We start from the raw sequence: 11503 nt of genomic DNA, 5'->3' as shown, positions 1-11503 counted from the left end.
TATGTGTATGAATGTGTGCCTGCGTGCAACTGTATGGAAAGTCGAGTGAATGGATTTAGTTTTTAAGATAAATACCGTAAAAAATTGGTATTATTGACTATTGCAATACAATGTAATATATATTGTCAACGCAATAAAATATATTCTATTCTATTCTATTCTAACATAACTTTTTTCCACATTTTTGACCTCATAAAATTAAAAAACCATACTTTCCCCCTCCAAGAAATATAAGTTGTAAGATTTTGGTTCTCAAAACTAAAATTTGGATCGCCATTGGTTTTTTTTTGTGGCAGACCAGGATTACAATAGGAAGTGGAACTATCTACTAGTATAATAATTTGTACCAAAGTTATAGATTGAATATCTTTATTTGTCTTTAGATACACTATAATGTGTAGTTAACACCATCAATCATATACATGGATTAAAAAAAGTACACTATATTATTAACAATATTAATTTGACTTATTATTTATAAAAATAATATGTATGTATAAAATCAATCTAAACTATGATTTAAAGGCCATAAAAGTAAAATTATTTTATCCATAGGTAAAGAATTTGTTTGTAGAATAAAATATATTCAGTCCAAAGCTCTTTCAGTTTCTCTATGAACAAATTGCAAAGTAGAATTATGAGTAACACATTTAATATATTAAGAACACGTTTTTAAAGACTCTCAGGCTCTTTAAAATATTGTGAGTCAGGACTTACATTATCTGCATAGTTAAAAAGTAACCTGATAATTTTAATTTGCATTATAACCTGACTGTATTGTTAGTTAGTGCAGTAGAGCGTCGATTATCCAAAACAATTGTTGTAAGAGGGTTTTCGGATAATTGATTTTTCGAATAATCGAAAACTACAGTAAAGAATGTCTAGTTTTTTTTTAGGGTAAAGGAATGGGTAGGACAACAAAAAGAAACACAAAGGTGGTTCCTGACTGTCCTTTGACAATCACCAGTAATAGTAGTACATGAGAGTGTTGAGAGTGCCAGGGTAGTGTCTGTCAGTCCTTTTGACAATCACCAGTAATAGTAGTACAAGTGCATGTTGAGAGTGCCAGGGTAGTGTCTGTCAGTCATTTGACAATCACCAGTAATAGTAGTACAAGTGCATGTTGAGAGTGCCAGGGTAGTGTCTGTCAGTCCTTTTGACAATCACCAGTAATAGTAGTACAAGTGCATGTTGAGAGTGCCAGGGTAGTGTCTGTCAGTCCTTTTGACAATCACCAGTAATAGTAGTACAAGTGCATGTTGAGAGTGCCAGGGTAGTGTCTGTCAGTCATTTGACAATCACCAGTAATAGTAGTACAAGTGCTTGTTGAGAGTGCCAGGGTAGTGTCTGTCAGTCATTTGACAATCACCAGTAATAGTAGTACAAGTGCATGTTGAGAGTGCCAGGGTAGTGTCTGTCAGTCCTTTTGACAATCACCAGTAATAGTAGTACAAGTGCATGTTGAGAGTGCCAGGGTAGTGTCTGTCAGTCATTTGACAATCACCAGTAATAGTAGTACAAGTGCTTGTTGAGAGTGCCAGGGTAGTGTCTGTCAGTCATTTGACAATCACCAGTAATAGTAGTACATGAGAGTGTTGAGAGTGCCAGGGTGTGTCTGTCAGTCCTTTTGACAATCACCAGTAATAGTAGTACAAGTGCATGTTGAGAGTGCCAGGGTGTGTCTGTCAGTCCTTTTGACAATCACCAGTAATAGTAGTACAAGTGCATGTTGAGAGTGCCAGGGTAGTGTCTGTCAGTCCTTTTGACAATCACCAGTAATAGTAGTACAAGTGCATGTTGAGAGTGCCAGGGTAGTGTCTGTCAGTCCTTTTGACAATCACAAGTAATAGTAGTACAAGTGCATGTTGAGAGTGCCAGGGTAGTGTCTGTCAGTCCTTTTGACAATCACCAGTAATAGTAGTACAAGTGCATGTTGAGAGTGCCAGGGTAGTGTCTGTCAGTCCTTTTGAAAATCACCAGTAATAGTAGTACAAGTGCATGTTGAGAGTGCCAGGGTAGTGTCTGTCAGTCCTTTTGACAATCACCAGTAATAGTAGTACAAGTGCATGTTGAGAGTGCCAGGGTAGTGTCTGTCAGTCCTTTTGACAATCACCAGTAATAGTAGTACAAGTGCATGTTGAGAGTGCCAGGGTGGTGTCTGTCAGTCCTTTTGACACTCGCAAGTAATAGTAGTACAAGTGCATGTTGAGAGTGCCAGGGTAGTGTCTGTCAGTCCTTTTGACAATCACCAGTAATAGTAGTACAAGTGCATGTTGAGAGTGCCAGGGTAGTGTCTGTCAGTCCTTTTGACAATCACCAGTAATAGTAGTACAAGTGCATGTTGAGAGTGCCAGGGTAGTGTCTATCAGTCCTTTTGACAATCACCAGTAATAGTAGTACAAGTGCATGTTGAGAGTGCCAGGGTAGTGTCTGTCAGTCCTTTTGACAATCACCAGTAATAGTAGTACAAGTGCATGTTGAGAGTGCCAGGGTAGTGTCTGTCAGTCCTTTTGACAATCACCAGTAATAGTAGTACAAGTGCATGTTGAGAGTGCCAGGGTAGTGTCTGTCAGTCCTTTTGACATATTAAAAAAAGCTATATTCTATTTGCAACATTTATAGAATGAAGAAGATCTCTATTAATGTTATTACAAAATAAATTGTGAAGTATAACCTCCAAAAAATAAATTTTGTGTGTGTTGCCTTTACATTATATTCGAAAAGCTAAAATAAAACCACAATTTTATGATGTTCTATTTTGAGTTAAAAGTAAACACTAGTGAGTAGATAGTAGATTAACACAGTGACCAAGAATCAAGAATCAAGAGAATCAAGAAGTTTATTAGCCATTGGTCACAACAATATGAAATAGGCATCGTCAAAATATACAGCACTGATATTTACAACAACAAAATTAGTTATTACAATATTGTACTATAATTATACTAATTTTATGACCAAGTAACAGGTTTAATATAATCTATGAAGAGTGTGCACATGGTTTGTTAATTACGTTATAGCTAATACAGTATAGAAAAATCAGAAATCCACAAATCAAACTAATCAAAAAATGATATTTATGTCAGAATCTAAAAATTCTTTTAAAGAGTAGAATGGATTGCATATGAGCCAGTTACTTATCTTTAGTTTAAAAATATTGAAAGGAGTCATTGTAGCAGATGCAGGCAGCTTATTATAAAAAGTTATGCAATTGAATTTAAAATAGTTGCCGGTTTTGACTAGCCTGTGCTGAGGGAGATCTAATTTGTTTTTACCCCTGGTATTGTGTTGATGAAAATCTTGTCTGGTATTGAAATCTGTAATATGTAATTTTGTATAGACTAGTATATGAAAAATGTAAAGGTTAATAACTGTCATGAATTTGAGATTGATAAAAAGTGGTTTGCAATGTTCTAGAGAGCTGCTTCCACTGATGGTTCTAACTACTTTTTTTTGAATGAGAAGAATATCATTCACAGCATTGGAGTGACCCCACAAAACAATGCCATAGGAAATGTGTGATTGAAAAAAAGGCAAAATATGCCACTCTCAAATATTCACAGCTAACAAAATCCCTCAGTTTCCACATTAGATACAAGACTCTAGATATTTTTCTACATACATGGTCAATGTGTGATTTCCAATTAAGCTTGCTGTCAAGATGAAAACCCAACAATTTTACAGATTGATCTTCATAATTTTCAGATAAGCTGAGAAGTAGATTTTGCGTTTTCTCCTGATTACATATCAGTCTATTAGAAGTGAACCAATTTAAAGCCAAGCTGTGAGATGCATCCATGTTTTCTTTCAGAGTATTCAACTGCTTATTAGATGAAAAAAGAGTGGTGTCATCAGCATAAATAACAATGTTAGACAACACATTAGAGGGCAGATCATTTATAAAAATGATGAATAAGAATGGTCCTAAAACTGAACCCTGTGGTACACCTGTGGCCACAGAAAGAGTGGTAGACTGCTGAGCTTGAACAGAAACATATTGTACTCTATTCGATAGATATGACTGCAATATATTAATGGAATTTTCTTATATACCATAGATCTTAAGTTTGTCGAGGAGGATGCCATGATTCACGCAATCGAACGCCTTACTTAAATCAATGAGTGTTAAAGCAACTGACTCCTTTTGTTCAAAAGCATGAAGTGCTTTAACGACTATTTCTGTAACGGCAGAAGTTGTAGATTTATTGGTACGAAAGCCATGTTGGTTATTACTGATTATATTATTGGACTCAAAATGTTGATTAAGTTGATGATACATTATAGATTCAAAAACTTTTGATAAGATGGGGACTATAGAAATTGGGCGATAGCTTTGGGGCAGAGATCTGTCCCCTTTTTTGTAGACTGGCAATACCTTGGAAATTTTTAGAAGATCAGGAAAATATCCATGTAATAAGCATTGATTGAAGATGAAAGCTAATGGTGAACTGATGTGTTTTATTGTGTTCTTGACAGTATAATTAGATATACCATAAAAGTCGGAAGTTTTAGAGTTTGACAATTTAGCAGCTACCTTAGTTACATCAGTTGGGGTGATTAATGACCAAGTAAATTGAGGTACACAGTTAGTTAAAGTGTTAGCCAGTAGGTTGGTTGCCAATATGTCAGTGTTATCAATGTTAGTTTGAATGTCTGCCACCGACTGTATGAAATACTGGTTAGTTAGGTGTGGATCAAGTGTTGTTGGTGTCACACCTGTGTTGTTTTGTGTTTCTGAGGAAATTACCTCCCAGGCAGCCTTACATTTATTACTAGCTCCCTCTATATGATTTTCAAAACAAGCCCTTTTTGCTAGGTTGAGCTTTTTTCTATACTCTTTTTTGAAGAATTTATAAAGGTTATATGCGGCTTCCATATGCTGAGACCCAGTTTTTCTAAGATTCTTAAACACATCAAAATAACCTAGCATTATTTCTCTACCTCTTTTTAAATCTTCATTGTACCACAAAAGTTTCTTTGTCTGCTTGCTTTTAACACTAATTTTAACTAATGGAGATGATAAATACCAAATATTGTTATATGTTTTTAGAAAACTGTTAAATAAAGTTTCAATGTCAATCTCTTTTCTTTTATAGGTATCAATTATTTCCCACCTTTCACTCTCAAAACTTTCTGCAAACAATTTAATTTGTGTCTCATTTTGCTTACGCATACATTTTTTTGAGGATGTGACTGTCTCATTTGGTCTACATGATCTATCAAGTTTTAGATTTAATAGAAGAGGATTATGATCGGAAATGCAGTCATTCAAAACTTTTAATTCATAACAATCCCTTGAAAAATTTACGAGGATGTTATCGAGACACGAATCATTTCTTGTAGGAGCCTTATTTATAGCTACCAAGTTAAGAGAGTGTAAGATGTTTACAAAGGTGGTTGTCACTGTGTCAGTGGTTTTATGGAATGGTATATTGAAGTCACCTCCAATGACTAACTTAGAGGTATGTTGCAAAACCTTTTTAATAGCTTGTTCAAAGTTATCAAAAAATAAGTCCATATTACCACAAGGTGATCTATACAGAGAAACTATTGCTACTTCTAAATTGGCCAATTTTATTCCTGAAATTTCTAAATTTTGCTCTAGATTAAATTTGCTTAGGTCTAGTTCACTATACTCAAGCGAATCTCTTATAAAAATACCAGCACCCCCATTTTTTGAGGCTTTGCGACACACCATACTTGCAGCTTTGTAGCCCTGAGGTGTAAATAAAGATATCTGCTCTTCTAGTAACCAGTGCTCACAAATGCTTATAATATCTATATGCTTAAGTTTAGACAAGTGTTCTAATTCTAATAATTTATTACGGAGACATTGGATATTAATTTGTAAAATGTTAAGACCGATGTGCAAGTTTGATTCAATGAGTGAACTAGATTCATTGTTAAAGGTTGTTAAATTTTGAAACAGACAAGGGGTTTTTTCATTATTTTCAACTAAGGTTTTTTTACATTTTGTACTTTTTTTCTTAAAAAATAACTGTTTCTACCTTGGGGTTCTACTGTAATATTTCTTTTACATTCATCCACTAATTGTTGAGACACCACTCTTTTGTCTGTTTTGGGCGTTTCAAAACCCTGAAAAGGTGAAGAAATAGAAAAAGAGCTATGCTTCACTAGAGTTGGAGACTGTAGACAAGTCCCATTGTCTCCCGACAGGTGAGGGCTGGTGGAGTGTCCAGGTGGTGGTGTCTGTAGGGACTCAGTCACGGTAGGGTCAGTAGTCAGCTTCACTGGTGATGTCTGTTGAAATACTGCTGAGATGGACTGCTCCTCCAGAGTTGACTCCAAGCTTATCCTTGGGCTGACCTCTATCACAGATGGGCTGGTGGTTTGCTCTTGAGTAGGTATTTCTCCGCAGAGGTCAGGATCAGACTTTGATGGCGCTGAAGTTCTACCAATAGCCTGAACTATCTTCTTGCCAAGCAATTTTTTTCCCATCTTGTTCAGATGCATTCCATGGCGAGTAAAATGCTGTCCTCTCAGTTCAGTCCCATCAATAACATTGAAGCTCTCCATTTCCTCCAGTTTACCGTTTAAAATTGCAATTTCTTTGTTAATGAAATGTTTTTTCTCCAGGTCGTGTCTTTGAAACAATGGTACAAAAATAAAGTTGGTATGGTTATTTTGCTGACAAAACCGATGTATTTGACCTGGAATTACTTGTGCAGCTCGACGGTTTCTGTAGGTAACACGGCTCATATCATTAGCCCCTCCGATTATTACAACCACGTCCTGGTCTGTGAGGTCTGTACACATTGCGTTAGTGTTCTGCAGTATGTGGGTTATTGGGGCTCCAGGACAGGCATTGACAAAAACCTCAAAATCTGGTACTAGTGGTTGCACTGCGTCATACAGATTTTTACCATGACTGTCAGCAAAAATTTGGATTTTTTTGGGTATAAAACTGTTTTTAATTGTTTCTTGTTTTGTGTATGTTTTAGATTTAATAATAGGCCTTTTCTGCTTTAATTTACTTTCATTCTTGTAGTCACTGTTTAGTATGTTGATTTCAGTCTGGTTTTGCAAAGGTTCATCTGTTATCAGCCCTGATAAAATGTCATATTTGTTTGAAAGTGTGATAGAAGTATTTGGGAGGGTTGGCCACTCATTCAAAGACTTTGTATTAATATGTTTACCTTTTCTGATTACTTCACAGAATGTTTTCCCTGATTCGTCCAGATGATTTTCTTTATGGGTATTAGAGAGGGATTTTAAGTCCTCTTCAAGTAGTTTGGTTACTTCAATTAGGTTCCTATGATCTAGCATTAATTCTGAATAAAGGTGTTCAAGATTTTGGCATTTCATTTCTTTTAATTTATTTTCTTCTAATATATTTTCAAGTTTCTTCTTTTCTTGTATAAGTTGTTCTTCTGCATTTGCTCTTTGTTTAGATATCCGTTCTATTTCGTTCTTCCAAATTTTCTCTTTAGAGTCCAGCCTTAATATGTCAACTTCTTCCTGTAATTTCCAAATTTTTTCATCTTTTTTTGCTGCAATTTTTCTTGGTTTCATTTAAACTTGAAAGAATGTCTTCCTTTTCTAAATCCAATAATGACAGTGTTTCTTGAAGTGATTTATTTTCAATAACGCTTTTGTCAAAGCTTTGAAGCATATTTGTCAATAATTTAAATACATTGTTGAACATGAGTGGATCGCATTCCTCTGTAATCTTGTTAAATTCTCCATAAAGCTCAATTGCTAAGTGTTCAACTTCCTCAGAAGCCAGTGCCATTTCAAGAGAAATCATTCTTAAGATAAATCACATTAAGATTACACTAGAATAAATGAGAGATAAATACTTTGTGTATGTGTAAAATTAGAATTTATATTGGATTGTCAAAAAATATAAAATTCAATTAATAAGTCATTGTATAATTGTTCACAAATTATTAATTCATGCAAAAAGATATTATGTCAGTTGTGGGAGTTTAACCATCAACTGTTTACACTGTAAGCAGACAAGTTGTACAGCAGATGGACTTGACAGCTGATAATGCAAACAAACTGCTGCTATCAATTAGGCAACTGATAAGTGGACAAGCAGCTGGCAGAGTACAGCTGAGTAGTGCAGGTAAATGGTGGGGGGTTGGCAGTACTGAACAGGAAATAACTGCTCCAGTCAGACAAATGCACCAGTTATTTACAATTTTAATTAATTTTTCTTTTGTTCTATAAATTCCAAACTGTCAAAGTCTTAAATCCCACATATATAAAATAACTGTTATATCATGAAAGTGATTTGTTATGTGCTATTTACACTTAATAAAGGCTATTTATGAGTGGTTGAAAAACATGTGCTATAGTAGAGAAAATAATGAGTGTTTAAATAATCAAAATATTATGTAGTCTGCAGTAAAATAAGTTATATTTAACTGTGCTCCAGGTAAAGTACACTTCACTCAGTAAATATAGTAAAATTCATCACTGATAATTTAGTATAACTGCTTTAAAATTAACATTGTTTAAGCACTAAAATAAACACCACTTGAACTAAAGAAGGTGAACTGCGGTGAAAAAGGTGACTGCGGTGAATGCACTCTACTTCTTCTCCACCTGCCATAAAGTGGGTGTGTGGAGGACCTTTAGTGAGTAGATAGTAGATTAACAAATGTTAATTGCTTGTATTCGGGCTGACCCACACTAAACCATGTTTCATGTCTTCATGATTTGATGCTGAATATATGAAATACGTCGGTAAGGGGAGATCATCATCAAGTGGTCTCAAACAAACCAAATTCCCACTGGACGATTCCTCCTTATTGTAAAGATGTATGTTAGTTCTGTATACCTGTAAAATATCTTCAGGTTGAATTCGTCCGTTGCTGCAGTAACAGTAGAGGTTGTCAGTCATACCGGTCCATGCAGGCACACGTGTCAACGATTGTGACATTACTGCGATATTCCACTGATCGACTTCATAGCAATCCAGCACTTTTTGTAACAATTCCCTCCCGTAGTTTCGTTTTATACCACTCTCTTCAAAAATTTTATTCAAGTCATTACAGGTGGGTTTTTTTTTTATTTTGTACAATAGTTTTAAGTTGTTTTATTTCTTCGTCAAACATTTGTTTGATGTCATGAGTAATCAATGACAGACACTCTGTAAACTGGGTCAGAGTCCAGCAGGGTTGAGCATGTTTCAGAAGAAACTCAAGTATCTGCTGTAAAAAGTCATCAAATCTCAAGACGATTTTAGAATGAAGTTCGTTGGTCGACTGATTTTGTTCTACTATATCTCTGATCTTTCTGTTAACCTCTTCCACAGGATGAAACTTGACATCGAAACTGATCAGACTGTTCGGCTGGTGCACAATGTTGTTACAGTACTGGTTCACCTCTCTTACTTTGCTCAACACAGACCAAATCAAATCCCTCAATCTTAATAACAGATGTTCATTTCTTGCATTGGTTATTTCTGATAAAAACTGTTCACTCACTCTGGAGTTCAGTGACTTATTACTCCTGCTTCTGCATGCTAAGTCAAGAAATATCCTTCCTATATCTTTATTTTCGATTAGTAAATTTGCCAGGAGCTTGGACATTTTACTATCGATTTGATCGAATACATCTGTAGGCCTCTTGTCTTTCAAGGACTGAAAGTCTTTGTTTATTCCTGTAAGGAGAATAGCCACATCTTTAACAATTGGATTTATAGTTTTCAGCAAGCTGATTACTAGGTCTGTTATATTTTCAGAAACATATTTTTCTAATTTTGTGACATCTTCTTTATCGTCACTGTATTCAATGCTTTTGATTTTCACAAGAGTCTCCAAAACTTCAACATCATCAGCTCTCTCATTAATTTCTAGAGTTTTCTTAATTAGATCAATAGCTTCTGAGGATGATGCAACATTAAAGTAGAAAGATATCATTGAAGATTGATCACAAAGTTCATTCAATAATTCAATTAATTTAGTCGTATTACCCGAATAAAGCAAACCTACAAAGCCATTAAGACCACATATTCCCTGTGCAATTTTAGTGCTCACCACAACAGCCCCTTCTGCAACTCTCAAAGCTCCGGCTGCAGCTACAGCAATAACATTAAATGCACCTTTCACTACCTCTTTAGCATAAGGCTCATTATGCTTCTTCTTGTCTAGTATTTTGACAACACAACGGCCAAAGCCATAGATGCCTGCAGCTGCACCGCCTACGACTGCACAGGGAGCGAGTACGGGAGCAGAAACTACCAAAGCGGCAACCCCAGCAACTCCAGCACCAACAGAAATTACCTTCTCTACTTTATCTGCGGCTTTTAGTGCTTTGGATTTAGCACTAGAAGCAGGTGTCTTGGAAAAACCAACACTGAAACCGGTTTTTATGTCATAACTTCCATGTAAAGGATAACAAATGACAATATCAGGTAGGGTATTTGTCGTTAAGAAGTCAGCCCAGCTTTCATATACACGACAATTTGTATCTATGTACACAATATTGGATCCACCACTCTGAATTCTAAACAGAGGAACACTCGTCACTTTTGGAATGCCTTCTATTATAGTAGAGTCTTCTTGAAATGTCACAAATACACAGGAAAATTTTATTTCATAACCTGTGCTACGAGAAATAATGACATTACCAATTGATGCAATTTGTTTATCTTGATCATTAGAATATCCTGATTGAACTTTACATAGGTGATTCCTATCTTTTTGATTTTTTAGGTTCTGTAAGGAAACAATTTTCAATTCATAACTGCCAGAAGTTGATACAAGACTCATATTGTTCTCATTACTGTCAGCAAGCTGAGGTGGGGGAAGACCAAATAAGGCAAATCCAATTTTTTTACATAACAATGTTGGGTTACTTTTGGCTACACTATCCCAAGTGTCACCATTCTTTTTCAGCAAAGTAAATGCTTCATAGTGCTCATATTGTTTTCTCTTAGCATTTTTCAAATTCTTCGCACCAGTCAATGTTTCAATTCTCTGAAATAACATCAATAATGATTACATTTTTTAACAATAGCAAAAGCACACAGTAAAACACATTACTGCAAGTGTTTATTAATAAAATTATATGAACATAAGCTTATATAATAGAATTTAATCTTATACACACACATATACAAATACATATACAAGGTGTTTGAAAAGTTATCTTATGAAACACATGAAAGGTGTATGAAACACATCTACTAACCGATGTGTTTTCACTGACTTTTTTTAATTAGCAAATTTTGTCATAAATTATTTATAACACAATAAATAAAACTAAAACAAATTCGTCAAAACTAATATCAATAGTTATGTTCTACCAATGTTCTTTGTTGGTGAAATAGTTAACTTACCACTTAATTTTGAATAAAATATTTTTGTTATTTTTTATAAATACTAATCAGTGAAACCATTGGTTAGTAGAGTGAAACGCCGCCTACCACATCAGAATACGACGATCCAGTCAGAAATGGCAGCGCATAATGTACTTCACAATGTGTACCTAAAACAACCCGCCATTTCTGATTGGATAAAGCTTTTGA

The 11503-nt window shown here is 35.0% G+C and overlaps 1 protein-coding gene across 3 annotated transcripts in view; it reads right to left on the bottom strand.

Annotated features, from left to right (window-relative positions):
* Positions 1-352: 352 nt before the first annotated feature.
* The window catches only part of LOC124360925 (atlastin-2-like), a 106788-nt gene continuing 95637 nt past the window's right edge, over positions 353-11503 (bottom strand). For 2 of the 3 annotated variants that reach the window (XM_046814927.1, XM_046814926.1), the window contains one exon: positions 353-10952. In XM_046814927.1, the coding sequence (XP_046670883.1) occupies positions 9021-10952 (1932 nt within the window). In that variant the 3' untranslated portion in view covers positions 353-9020. The remainder of the gene's footprint in view (positions 10953-11503) is intronic. The other variant, XM_046814928.1, reaches the window with a different exon arrangement.

Source organism: Homalodisca vitripennis, chromosome 4, assembly GCF_021130785.1.
Source record: "Homalodisca vitripennis isolate AUS2020 chromosome 4, UT_GWSS_2.1, whole genome shotgun sequence".
Taxonomy (NCBI): domain Eukaryota; kingdom Metazoa; phylum Arthropoda; class Insecta; order Hemiptera; family Cicadellidae; genus Homalodisca; species Homalodisca vitripennis.
The sequence above is the reverse complement of the archived record's forward strand: the minus strand, read 5'-3'. Positions and strand labels throughout refer to the sequence as shown.